The following is a 13307-nucleotide window of genomic DNA, read 5'->3' as shown; positions in this document are numbered from 1 at the left end:
GCCTTCCTTCTTGTGGCTGCCACACTGAAGTCAGCCGTGCCGGCTCGCGTCTCCCCTCCCCGTGGGCTGCACCCTGCTCCGTTATCTTGATTCTGAGCGGGTGCCGGCCACTGTGAGTTTTCACTGGGGCCACAGGCCAGTGCTGCGCTCACCTCCCTCTCTCTCCCGGAACCTCCGCGCCTCCCACCTCGCCGTGGGGGTCACCGTGGTGACAGGAGCCTGTCAGCCCGCGTCCGTGCCCAGCTCTAGGCCGAGGGTCCTGCCTTGGCCGCTCCCCTCCCACGTTGCCGTCCGCAGACTCCGGCTGGAGCAGGGCTGCAGCCAATCGGACGGCCGGCCCCTCAGGTCCCCAGTGCCTCGGGCAGCCGGCTGGGATTTCAGACGCGGGGATGGCTCAGGCTGGGCTCCTCCCTCCCGTGGACAGACTCAGACAGGGTAGGGCCTAGCACTGCCAGTGTGGGTGGAGCAAAGTGGATGTCACTCATCCCTGGGGCTCCTGCAAAGCCAAGCTTCGTTTCCAGAAAGTTCTGTGATGTTACTGAGGCCCTCCTCCCGCTTCTGCCCTCTGAGTGAGAGGAGGCGCCCACGTCCTGCTTCCCTTCTCTGGCTGCTGGGCGGGCCACCTGCCCCCTTAGCTCTCTGAAATCTTGGAGCTGCATCAGTCAGGCCCAGCTGCAGGGGGAGGGCTCCCGGCAGGCCAGGGCGGCCCCACCTGTCCCCCCACGGCCTGGGCCCAAGGAGCCTGCAGACCCTCCCTCGTGGGCCCGCTCCATCGTCGTGGGGGATGGTCCGTCACCTGCTGGAGGCGGGCGGGTGGGGAACACGCCCAGTCCCTGCGGGGCGGTGCTCAGGGCCGCAGAGCTCCAGCTGCCTGCCGGGGGCTGGGCTGAGAGCTGGCCTGGTCTGGTCCCTCGGGTGTTTGGCTGGGCGTCTGGGAGAGGGGAGACCAGCCCACCAAGAGGCAGTGGGGACCACATGGCAGTGATAAGCGGGGTCAAAGTGACTGATGGGGGTCAAGGTTTGGCCAGGGAGGGTGCAGGGGTCAGAGTTAGTGCAGAAATGGTCGTGTGTGGGAGCATCTGGGAGGCGGGGCTGCGGAGAAAAGTGGGGAGGGGAGGGGAGGCGGCCGCCCACAGACGCAGGAAGGGGAGACAGGGCGTGGCGGGTTGGGGTTTCTCCTGCCCTGTTCAGCTGAGGCGGATGCGTGTGTGAGTGTGTGTGTCCGTGTGCGCCTGTGAGTGTGTAGACGGTCATGACAAGTGGGTGGAGAGCCGGGTTCCCCGGGGCCGCCTTTCCAGGCAGCTGCTGAGGAGTCAGTCTGCGGGGAGTGAGTGGTCCGAGGCCCCCTCCGCTTCGCCCCTTCCCGTCCCCCACCCTGCCCCCTCCCCCACCCCAGCTCGAGTCTGTGCCCGATGTCCCGCTCACCCCGCCCTCCAGGACCCTCACGCCCACCTCCCTGCCCTCCAGGCTTCTCTCGTCCACCCAGCTGGACTCCGGCCCGCCGTCCTTCGGGCTGAGAAGAGAAGCCCTGCCCCCTGCCCCAGACCCGCCCGGAGGGCAGCTGACGGGGGGTGGGGGGGGCAGACCGAAGGCAGGACCGCGGAGGGCGCGGTGCTCCGGGGTGATCGTGGGTGACTGCAGAGCGCGGGGCCGCGGGGGCCTTCAGAGCCCAGACTCGGTCATGAGGACGGTGGAGGAGCAAGGAGGACAGGCGGGGGTGCAGGCGGAGGGGCCAGCGAGCAGGCTGGTGGCGGGGCGCCGAGGTGGGCGTGCCCCAGAGCAGGCGAGCTCCGGGAGGTGGAGCGAGGGGGGCGCGGCAGGGGGTGATGGGCCCCTCTTCGAGCAGGGGACTCAGGGGCTGGGGACGCTACACAGGGAGCCCATGTCCTCAGCATGAGGGGAGGGGCGGTGCTGGGGATGGAGGCTGGAGCCTGGGCCAGATAAGGTCAGGGGAACCTCGGGAGGAGACGGCCGGGGAGCTGGAGGTGGGGCGCAGCCTGCGAGGCAGCTTGGGATGGGCAAGGGCAGTGGCATTGGGCTTGGAATGTTGGTGGTTGACATAAAGGGCCTGGAATTTGTGGGTGTCAGGATTCTGCCCAGAAGCCAGCATTCTGTGTTCTGCAGAGGTGGGGTGGGGGCAGGGTGAGTCTCAGGAAGGAAGCAGAGAACAGGTTTGTGTGTCCTGGAGCTTCAGGTGTCCTTCCCGGCTACAAAGTGCCCCCGCTGGAAGTGTGGGGCACTGCGGTCCATGGATTCACAGAGCACTGGGCACGACGTGGCCACTGAACAGCAGCAGCAGTATTCCACTGTGTAAATAGACCACGGTTTCTTTACCTTCATCTGTCGGTGGGTACTGAGATTGCTTCCGCATCTTGGCTGGTGCTTCTATGAATATTGGGGTGTTTTGTCATTGTTGAGTTGCTAAGTTGTGTCCAGCTCTTTGCAACCCTGTGGACTTCAGCACACCAGGCTTCCCTGTCCTTCACCAGCTCCTGGAGTTTGCTCAAACTCGTGTCCATCGAGTTGGTGATGCCATCTCACCATCTCATCCTCTGCCACCCTCTTCTCCTTTTGCCTTCAATCTTTCCCAGCATCTTTGGGGTGCATATGTCTTTTCAAATTAGTGTTTTCCTTTTCTTTGGATTATAAATACCTAAGTGGGATTGATAGATTGTATGATAGTTCTGTTTTTAATTTTTGGAGGAAACTCCATGCTGTTTTCCATAGTGGCTGCACCAATTTATATTCCCACCAACAGTGCCTGAGGGTTCCGTTTTTTCCACATCCCTGCCAACACGTATTTATTGTCTTTTTCACGATGGCCATTTTGACAGGTGTGAAGTAGTATCTCAGGAGTTTTTGATTTGCATTTCCCTGATGGTTAGTGATGTTGAGCATCTTTTCATGTGTATGTTGGCCATCTGTCTGTCTGCTTTGGAAACATGCTTATTCAGGTGCTCTGCCCATTTTTAAATCATATTGGGCTGTTTAAAACATATTGACTTGTATGAGTTGTTTATATGTTTTGGGTAGTAATGCCTTACCAGACACATCATTTACAAATATCTTCTCCTGTGCAGTAGGTGGCCTTTTCATCTTGGTGATGGTTTCCTTCACTGTGCAAAAGCTTTTTAGCTTGATGTAGTCCCATTTATTATTTTTGCTTTTTTGAAAGCCTTTGCCTGAAGAGACAGATCCATAAAAATATTGTTAAGGATGATGATATCAGAGAAAACACTGCCTGTATTTTCTTCTGGGAGTTGTATGGTTTCAGGTCTTAACTTTCAAGTCTTTAGTCCATTTTGAATTTCTTTTTGTATACAGTGTGACATGGTGGTCCAGTTTGATGATTTTACCTGTAGCTGCCCAGTTTTCCCAACACCACTTATTGAAGAGTCTGTCTTTCCCCCATCATATTTTTTTGTTCCTTGTTGTAGATTAATTGACCATGTGTGAGTGGACTTATTTCTGGGCTCCTTTTTCTGCTCCACTATCTGTGTGTCTGTTTTTGTGCCAGTACCACTCTGTTTTGATAATTATAGCTTTGTAATAGAGTTAGAAATCAAGACGTATGATGCTTTCTTTGTTCTTTCTCAAGATTGCTTTGGCTATTTGAAGTCTTTTATGGTTCCATACACATCTGGAATTATTTTCTGTTTCAGTGAAAAAAAGATGTCATTAGATTTTGATAGAGACTGCTTTGAATCTGTAGATTGCTTTGGGTTGTATGGTTATTTTAACAGTATTAACTCTACTAATTCATGTGCAAGTGATAGCTTTCCATTTATATGTATAGTCTTCAATGTCCTTCTTCAGTGTCTTACAGTTTTCATAGTACAGGTATTTTACTTTCTTGGTTACATTTATTCCTAGGAGCTTTATTTTATCTGACTTGATTGTAAATGAGATTGTTTTCTTATTTTCTCTTTCTGATAATTCATTATTAGTGTATGGAAAAGCAACAGAATTCTGAATGTTAATTTTGTATGCTGCAAATTTACTGAATTTATTTATTATAATATTTCTAATGGTTTGTTGGTGGAGTCTTTAGGGTTTTCTCTATATAGTATCAAGTCATCTGTAAATAGTGACAGTTTTCCTTCTTTCCTCCAGTTTGGATGCCTTTTGCTGTCTGAGTGCTGTGTCTTCCAATACTGTGTTAAATAGAAATGATGAGAATAGGCATCCTTGTCTTGTTCCTAATCTTAAAAGAAAAGCTTTCAGATTTTCACCATTGACTCTATGATGTTAGCTGTGAGTTTGTCTCAAATGGTCTTTATTATGTTGAGTTACATTCCCTCTATAGCAATTTTGTTGAGAGTTTTTTTTTTTTTTAAATCACAAATGGGTATTGAATTTTGTAAAATGCTTTTTTTGTTAGTTATTTATTGAGATGATCCCATGATTTTTATCCTTTGTTTTGCTAATGTGGTGTTTCATGTTGATTGATTTGCTTATATTGAACCATTTTGCATCCCTGGAATAAATCCCACTTGATAATGATGTATGATCATATTAATTTATTGTTGAATTCAATTTGACAATATTTTGTTGAGGCTATTTGCATCTTTGTTCATCAGGGATATTAGTTGGTGAGTTTGTCTGGTTTTGGTATCAGAGTGAGGCTGGGCCTCTGAATGAGTTTGGAAGTGTTCCCTTGTAATAGTTTGAGGACAGGTGTTACCACCTTATAAAATGTTTGAGAGAATTCACCTGTGAAGTCATTTAGCCCTGGAATTTTATTTATTGGGAGTTTTAAAATTACTGATTCAGTTTCATTACTAGTAGTCAGTCTGGTCAGATTTTCTATTTCTTCCTGATTCAGTCTCGGAAGATTGTGTTTCCAGGAACTTACCCATTTCTTCTAAACTGTGCAATTTGTTGGCATATAACTGTTCATAGTATTTCCATATGATGGTGTGTATTTTTGAGATATTGGTTGTAACTTCTCTCTCACTTCTAAGTTTTAAAATTTGGGCCACTCCTTTTTCCCTTGATAATTCTGGCTACAGGTTTACCAATTTTATCTTTTCAAAAAAGCAGCTATTATTTTTATTGACCTTTTCTAACACTTTTTGGTCTCTATTTTATTTATTTCCACTCTGATCTTTATTATTTCCTTCTTTCTGTTAAGTTTGGACTTTGGTCTTCTTTTTCTAATCTTTTAAGTGGAAAGTTTGGTAGTTTATTTGGGAGGTTTTTTTTTTTGTTTGTTTATTTGTTTCTTTGGGTAGAGCCAACTGAAGCTAAATCTGCCTCAGATTGTGAACTCCTTATATGCAGAGTACATCATGAGAAATGCTGGGCTGGAAGAAGCACAAGCTGGAATCAAGATTGCCGGGAGAAATATCAATAACCTCAGATATGCAGATGACACCACCCTTATGGCAGAAAGTGAAGAAGAACTAAAGAGCCTCTTGATGAAAGTGAAAGAGGAGAATGAAAAAGTTGGCTTAAAGCTCAACATTCAGAAAACTAAGATCATGGCATCTGGTCCCATCACTTCATGGCAAATAGATGGGGAAACAGTGGGAACAGTGGCTGACTTTATTTTCTTGGGCTCCAAATCACTGCAGATGGTGACTGCAGCCATGAAATTAAAAGACACTTTCTCCTTGGAAGGAAAGTTATGACCAACCTAGGCAGCATATTAAAAAGCAGAGACATCACTCTGTCAACAAAGGTCCATCTCGTCAAGGCTATGGTTTTTCCAGTGATCATGTATGGATGTGAGAGATGGACTAGAAAGAAAGCTGAACGTTACCATCTTTCTAAATTCCATATATTTAGAAAGATGGTAACAATAACCCTGTATGCGAGACAGCAAGAGAGACACAGATGTACTGAACAGTCTTTTGGACTCTGTGGGAGAGGGCGAGGGTGGGATGATATGGGAGAATGGCATTGAAACATGTAAATTATCATATGTGAAACAAATCTCCAGTCCAGGTTCGATGCATGATACAGGGTGCTCGGGGCTGGTGCACTGGGATGACCCAGAGGGATGGGATGGGAAGGGGGTTCTGGATGGGGAACACATGTATACCCATGCCATTGTATGGCAAAACCAATACAATGTTGTAAAGTAAAATAAATTAATTAATTTAAATTAAAAAAAAAAAGAAAGCTGAATGCCAAAGAATTGATGCTTTTGAACTGTGGTGTTGGAGAAGAAGACTCTTGAGAGTCCCTTGGACTGCAAGGAGATCCAACCAGTCCATCCTAAAGGAGATCAGTCCTGGGTGTTCATTGGAAGGACTGATGCTGAAGCTGAAACTCCAGTACTTGGCCACCTGATGCGAAGAGCTGACTCATTTGAAAAGACCCTGATGCTGGGAAAGATTGAAGGCAGGAGGAGAAGTGGATGACAGAGGATGAGATGGTTGGATGGCATCATCAACTCAATGGACATGGGTTTGGGTAGTCTCGGGAGTTGGTGATGGACAGGGAGGCCTGGTGTGCTGCGGTCCACAGGGTCGCAAAGAGTCAGACACGACTGAGCGACTGAACTGAACTGAACTATTGCAGAATTCAGGCTTAAGTTGAAGAAAGTAGGGAAAATCACTAGCCATTCAGATATGACCTAAATCAAATCTCTTATGATTATACAGTGGAGGTGACAAGTGATTCAAGGGATTAGATGTGGTAGACAGAGTGCCTGAAGAACTATGAATGGAAGTTCGTGACATTGTACAGGAGGCAGTGACCAAACCATCCCAAAGAAAAGAGATGCAAGAAGGCAAAGTGTTTGTCTGAGGAGGCTTTACAAATAGCTAAGAAAAGAAAAGAAGTGAAAGCCTAAGGAGAAAGGGAAAGATACCTAACTGAATGCAGAGTTCCAGAGAATAGCAAGGAGAGATAAGAAAGCCTTCTAAGTGAACAATGCAAAGAAATAGAAGAAAACAATAGAATGAGAAAGAGATCTCTTCAAGAAAACTGGAGATATATCAAGGGAACATTTCATGCAAAGATGGGCACAATAAAGGACAGAAAGGTAAGGACCTAACAGAAGCAGAAGAGATTAAGAAGAGGTGACAGCATTACAGAGAACTATAAAAAAAAGGTCTTAATGACCTGGATAACCACTCACCTAGAGCCAGACATCCTGGAGTGTGAAGTCAAGTGGGCCTTAGGAAACAGTACTGCAAACAAAGCTAGTGGAGGTGACGGAATTCCAGCCGAGCTATTTAAAATCCAAAAAGGTGATGGTATTAAAGTGCTGCACTCAATATGCCAGCAAATTTGGAAGACTCAGCAGTGGCCACAGGACTGGAAAAGGTCAGTTTTCATTCCAATCCCTAAGAAGGGCAATACCAAAGAATGTTCACATTATCACACAATTGCACTCATCTCACATGCTAGCAAGGTAATGCTGAAAATCCTTCAATTTAGGCTTCAACGGTATGGGAACTGAGAACTTCCAGATGTACAGGCTGGATATAGAAAAGGCAGAGGAACTAGAGATCAAATTGCCAACATTCCTTGGATCATAGAGAAAGCAAGAATTCCAGAAAAACATCTACATCTACTCCATTTGACTGTGTGGATCACACCAAACTGGAAAATTCTTCAAGAGTTGGGAATACCAGACCACTTTACCTGTCTCATGAGAAGCCTCTTTGCAGGATAAGAAGAAGCAGTTAGAACCAGACATGTAGCAATGGACGGGTCAAAATTGGGAAAGGAGTATGTCAAGTCTGTATGTTGTCGCCCTGCTTATTTAACTTATATACAAATTACATCATGCAGAGTACCTGGCAGGATGAAGCACAAGCTGGAATCAAGACTGCCAGGAGAAATATCAGCAACCTCAGATATGCAGATGATATCACTCTAATGGCAGAAAGTGAAGAGGAACTAAGGAGCCTCTTGATGAGGGTGAAAGAGGAGAGTGAAAAGCTAGCTTAAAATGCAACATTAAAAAACTAAGATCATGGCATCCAGTCCCATTACTTCATGGCAAATAGAGGGGGAAAAGTGGAAACAGTGGCAGATTTTATTTTCTTGGGCTCCAAAATCACTGTGGACAGTGACTGCAGCCATGAAATTAAAAGATGCTTGCTCCTTGGAAGGAAAACTATGATAAACCTAGACAGCATGTTAAAAAGCAGAGACATCACTTTGCCAACAAAGGTCCTTCTAGTCAGAACTATGTTTTTTCCAGTAGCCCTGTACAGATGTGAGAGTCGGACCATAAAGAGGGCTGAGCCCCGAAAACTTGATGCTCTTGAGCTGTGGTGCTGGAGGACTCCTGAGTCCCTTGGGCAGCAGGGAGGTCCAACCGGTCAGTCCTAAAGAAAATCAGCCCTGAATATTCATTGGAAGGACTGATGCTGAAGCCCCAGTACTTGGCTCACCTGATGTGAAGAGCTGACTCATTGGAAAGACCCTGATGCTGGGAAAGATTGAGGGCAGGAGGAGAAGGGGATGAGACAGAGGATGAAATAGTTGGATAGCATCACCAACTCAATGGACAAGAGTTTGGACAAACTTCAGGAGACTGTGATGGACAGGAAGCCTAGTGTGCTGCAGTCCATGGGGTTGCAAAGATTTGAACAGGGCTTAATGACTGAACAACAAAGGCCTATGTTGCTATCAATTTACCTCTTGGAACTGCTTTGATGCATTCCACAGATTTTGGAGAGTTGTGTTTCTATTTTCATTCATTTTGAGGTGCTTTTTATCTTTGATTTCTTCATGGACTCTTTTTCAGTAGCATGTCAGTCAGTCTCCACATGTTTTTTACCCACTTTCTTCCTGCGATAAGAGTACTAATTTCATACCACTGTGTTCAGAAAAGATGCTTGATACAATTTCGGTCTTGATAAATCTGTTGAGACTTGTTTTGTGGCCTAGCATGTCATCTGTCCTGGAGAATGCTCCCCATGCACTTGAAAAGAATGTGTATTCTGCTGTTTTGGGATGGAATGTTCAATAGACATCTATCAAGTCTTTTTGACCTAGTGTGTCATTTAAGGCCTTTGTTTCCTTATTGATTTTCTATCTGGATGAACAATTCATTGACATATGTCAGGTATTGCTTTCAGCTTTTCTCTTTCTGTCTTAATATTTGCTTTGTATATTTTAGGTGCTCCTATGTCAGGTGCATATATATTTATGAACATTATATCCTGTTCTTGGAATAGTTACTGTATCATTATATGATGCCTTCTTTGTCTTTTGTTATAGACATTAAATTGTTTTGTCTAATATGTATATTACTAACCCACCTTTATTTTGTTTCTGTCTTCAAGGAATATCTTTTTCCATTCTTTCATTTTCAGTCTGTGTGTCTTTAGTTCTGAGATGAATCTCTTATGGACAGCATATGGATAGGATTTTGTTTCTTTTTTTTAAACAAACACATTCAGCTATGTAATATCTTTTTAATGGAAGTGATTCCTGACAGGTATGTACTTACTGCCATTCTGTTACTTATTTTCTAGTTGTTTTTGTAGTTCTTCTCTGATCTTTTCTTTTTTTAGTCTTTCTCTCCCCTTGTGGTTTGATAACTTTAATGTTATTTTTGCTTTCCTTTCTCTTTTTTGTGTGTATCTCTTATAGGGTTTTGCTTTGTGGTTACTGGGAGGTTCATATATATTATCTCTATATAACTGTGTCTGTTGGTGATGGACAGGGAGGCCTGGCGTGCTGTGATTCACGGGGTCGCAGAGTCGGACACGACTGAGCGACTAAACTGAACTGATGTCTATCTATATCTCTTTATCTAATTTGTTTTACACTGATACTTATTTTAATTCAAACACATTCCAAAAACTACATTTTTTTTTACTCCCCCACTCCACAATTTTGTTTTGATGTCATATTTTACATCTTTATGTGTATCTCTTAAGTCCTTACTGTAGTTATATGTAATTTTATGATTTTTGTCTTTTAACCTTTGTACTAGCTTAAATTTTAAGTTGCTGATCCACTGCCTTTACTATATATTTGCCTTTCCAGTGACATAGTTTTCCTTCATAGATTTTCTTATTTCTTTTTATGGCCTTTTCTTTTTTTGATTAAAGAGGGCCCCTTAACATTTCTTGTAATGCTAGTTCAGTGGTGACAAAGCCGTTTGGTTTTTGCTTGTCTGCAGCACTCTTCTTCAGTCCTGAATGGTGATCTTGTTGGGTAGAGTATCTTTGGTTGTAGGTTTTCCCTTTCAATACTTTAAATACATCATGCCACTCCCTTCTGGCCTACAGAGTTTCTAATGAAACGTCTGCTGGTAGCCTTATGGAGGTTCCCCTGTTTGTGACTCTCTCTCTTGCTGCCTTTAAAGTTCTCTCTTTCCCTTCACATTTTGCCATTTTACTTATGATATGTCTTGGTGTGTGACCCTCTTGTTCATCTTGTTTGGGACCCTCTGTGACCTTTACCTGGATATCTGCTTCCTTCTTCAGGAAAGGGATGTTTTCAGCCATTATTTTATCAAATACATTTTCTGCCCCATTTTCTCTCCCCTCCTTCTAGGGCTCCTACAGTGTGAAGGTTAGTATGCTTGATGTTGTCTCAGAGGTTCTTTAAGCTGTCCTCGTTTTAAGAGAAATGTTTTCTTCCTGCTGTTCTGATTGGGTGATCCCCGTGACTGTCTCCCAGGTCACTTATGTGTTCTTCTGGATCAGCTTGTCTGCAGTTGACTCCCTGTAGTGTGATTTTCATTTCAGTGACTTCTTTTGCTCTGGTTGGTTCTTTTTTTTTTTTTTGTATTTTCTAATTCTTTGTTGAACTTCTCACTGTATTCCTAAATTCTTTCCCAAAGTTTGCTCAGTATTTCTCTGGACTGTTGCTTTGAACTTTTTATCCAATAGATTACTTATCTGTGTTTCTTCAGGGTCCTTCTCCCCCTGGGGTTATGTTTTTTTATTTGGAACATGTTCCTCTGTCTCCTCAGTTTGTTTGGCTTTCTCTGTCTCTATGAAATTATGCAAACTTTGTGCCGGCTTTAAAGGCATGTCCTTATGTGGGAGCTTTATCCACACTTTATCCACTGTGCCAGTTTCCCTAATACCTAATGTTCTCTGGGTGCTCTCTCTGCTGGTGTTTCGGCATGTTGGAATTTTAAAACCTGAGCTCCTGTCACTGGGGATTTTCTATTCCCTCTCTCCCCAGTGAATCACATTCTGCCTGACGCTGGGCGCATCCTATGGCTTCTTTCACATCTGCCCCTCTCCACTGTCAGCTGAGGACCAGCGGGATGCCCACCCTCCTGGGAGACTTCTGCTCAGAGCCCTGGCAGCAAAGCTTTCCTGGCCCGTCTGCCCGAAGGGAGAACTTCTTCCTTCCACAGTCCAGGCCACACAGGGCTGCCAGCTCCACACCTGTGATGCCCTGAAGGAGACACTTCTGCATCTGATATCCACCCACACACTCACTACGGCCACACAGGTTTTTTAAGTGTGTGGGACTTAGCTCTCCCGTGACTTCAGGTGACCACTGACTTTATATTGATAAACATTGATTTTGCCCAACATTTTGATGTGTCTGCCAGGAAGGCGGTCATTTCAACAGTTACCATGCTGCTACGACTTCTTCAAAATAGACATTTCTGAATACTTTCCCCTCTTTCTTGATACTCTCATCTTGGGCCAGTCGGTCTGATTCTCCAGGTAGATGCGTGTGCATATTTTGAGAATTTTGCTGTTTCTTGCTGGTGTTTTTCTGTTTTCCCAGGTTGGGTATAGAAATAGGTTTGTGGTATAATAGAAACTGGGAAGGCTCTTGTTGCTCTTTAGGCCAATAGAGGAAGGAGGGAAACAGGGTCGTGGAGGTTTCACTTCGGCCTCCCTGCTGGCTCAGTTGGTGAGGAAGCTGCCTGCGATGCGGGAGACCTGGGCTTGACCCCTGGCTTGGACGATCCCCTGGAGAAGGAAATGGCAACCCACTCCAATATTCTTGCCTGGAGAATCCCATGGACAGAGGAGCCTGGTGGGCTGCAGTACATGGGGTTGCAAAGAGTTGGACACGACTGAGCGACTAAAGCGCGCGCACACAGGTTTCACTTTAGAGGGTTGGCTCCTCTGGAAGGAGTCCCTGCCGTGCAGGGGGTGTCTGCAGGGGTCCCCTGGGGTCCCACCCACGTGCCCCATCTTTGATGGCTCTGACACGTGACTTCCGACGTCTCCACTTCCTCACAGGGACACAGACATCCTTGCACTGTTCACTAGGGACTTAGGGTTGGGGAGTCAGTTCTCCATTCAGAATCTGAGTAGCTGCACTGTGATGATAACCATCATTTCTAGACAGAAGGGTTGTCTCCAGGTAAAGGAATGCCGAGTGTCACCTGGAGGGGAGTGGAGAGTGCATTCCTGCATGTATGTGCACACACTCGTATGTGTGTGTACGCATGCGCGCATAAGTGTGTACCCGTGCCCAGGCCACGCACAGGTGGCTCCGAGGTGCTGGCTGCTCTGCACCCATCAGCGTGGGTCAGGATGTCTGTGACTTCCAGATCCCCACGAGAAATGAACAGGACCAGCAGGCAACGAGGGAGCCTCTCACTGCCCAGCACCTGGCCTGGAGCGGGCAGGGCTTGGGAGCTCGAGGGTGGCCCCGGGCCTGACCCAGGGCAGGGGGGGCCCAGTGCTCTGGGGACAAGGGCAGCCCCTTCCCCTCCTGACCCGGGGGCTGTCCCGTGCTGGACGCTGCCTTACCTGTGCCCTCCTTTCCCCTAACAGGGAGAATGTACCCAATGATGTTCATAAAGAAACCCCTGAAGCAACTTGGCAGCGAGCCGCGGGCGTCTGAGGCCCTGAAGCCCTCAAGCAAGTCGAGGTGCTGCATCTCATACTCCACCTATAGTCACGAGTGAGCGTCTGGGCACCCTGCGGACTCCACAGGGCTCCCAGAGCCCCCCGAGGCTTCCTCCCAGCCTGCCAAGGGAAGAAGGCCTTCACAGCCACCTTGGCCTCCGGGAGGAGCTGGGCCAGTGGGCACCGAGGCCCGTCAGGACTTGAGCAGCGGCGGGCAGGTGAGCACCCCACGCTGCCCGACGGGAAGCCTGGGCCGCGCCCTGCAGGTCTCCCTCCGAGGAGCCACCTCCTCCTCCCGGAGTGTGCTGCCCGGCTCCTCCTCGGGCCGGGGGCCCTTGGCGCTCCAGGGCCTGGACCACCAAGAAACTTTGTTGAACGCTTGCATGGCAAGCCAGTGTGGGCGGCGATGCCCGAATAAAGTGACTGTCAGTGGCTCATGCCTCTGCTACAGCCCCTGGCTGAGGTCCAGGGCCCGCACGCGGTGTGATGCTGGACAGGCCGCCCCGCTGGGGCTGCAGGGCACGTGGGGACAGCTGGCCAGGGGCCCCTGCT

General features: G+C 47.1%; 1 protein-coding gene and 1 long non-coding RNA gene across 3 annotated transcripts in view; both read left to right on the top strand.

Annotated features, from left to right (window-relative positions):
* The window catches only part of ANKMY1 (ankyrin repeat and MYND domain containing 1), a 68364-nt gene extending 55178 nt beyond the window's left edge, over positions 1-13186 (top strand). Inside the window, exon 16 of one of the 2 annotated variants that reach the window (XR_011486341.1) lies at positions 12681-12769. Coding sequence is in view for 1 of the 2 variants with exons in the window: in XM_070463666.1 (XP_070319767.1) it covers positions 12681-12814 (134 nt within the window). In the remaining variant the exon portion in view is untranslated. Of the gene's footprint in view, positions 1-12680 lie in introns of both variants that reach the window. The other variant, XM_070463666.1, reaches the window with a different exon arrangement.
* LOC139033858 (uncharacterized) lies at positions 1853-6132 on the top strand. Its single transcript, XR_011486344.1, has 2 exons — positions 1853-2346; positions 5284-6132. It is a non-coding gene; the product is annotated as an uncharacterized lncRNA (long non-coding RNA).
* Positions 13187-13307: the final 121 nt, after the last annotated feature.

The sequence above is a fragment of the Odocoileus virginianus genome, unplaced genomic scaffold (genome assembly GCF_023699985.2).
Source record: "Odocoileus virginianus isolate 20LAN1187 ecotype Illinois unplaced genomic scaffold, Ovbor_1.2 Unplaced_Contig_5, whole genome shotgun sequence".
Classification (NCBI taxonomy): domain Eukaryota; kingdom Metazoa; phylum Chordata; class Mammalia; order Artiodactyla; family Cervidae; genus Odocoileus; species Odocoileus virginianus.
The sequence above is the reverse complement of the archived record's forward strand: the minus strand, read 5'-3'. Positions and strand labels throughout refer to the sequence as shown.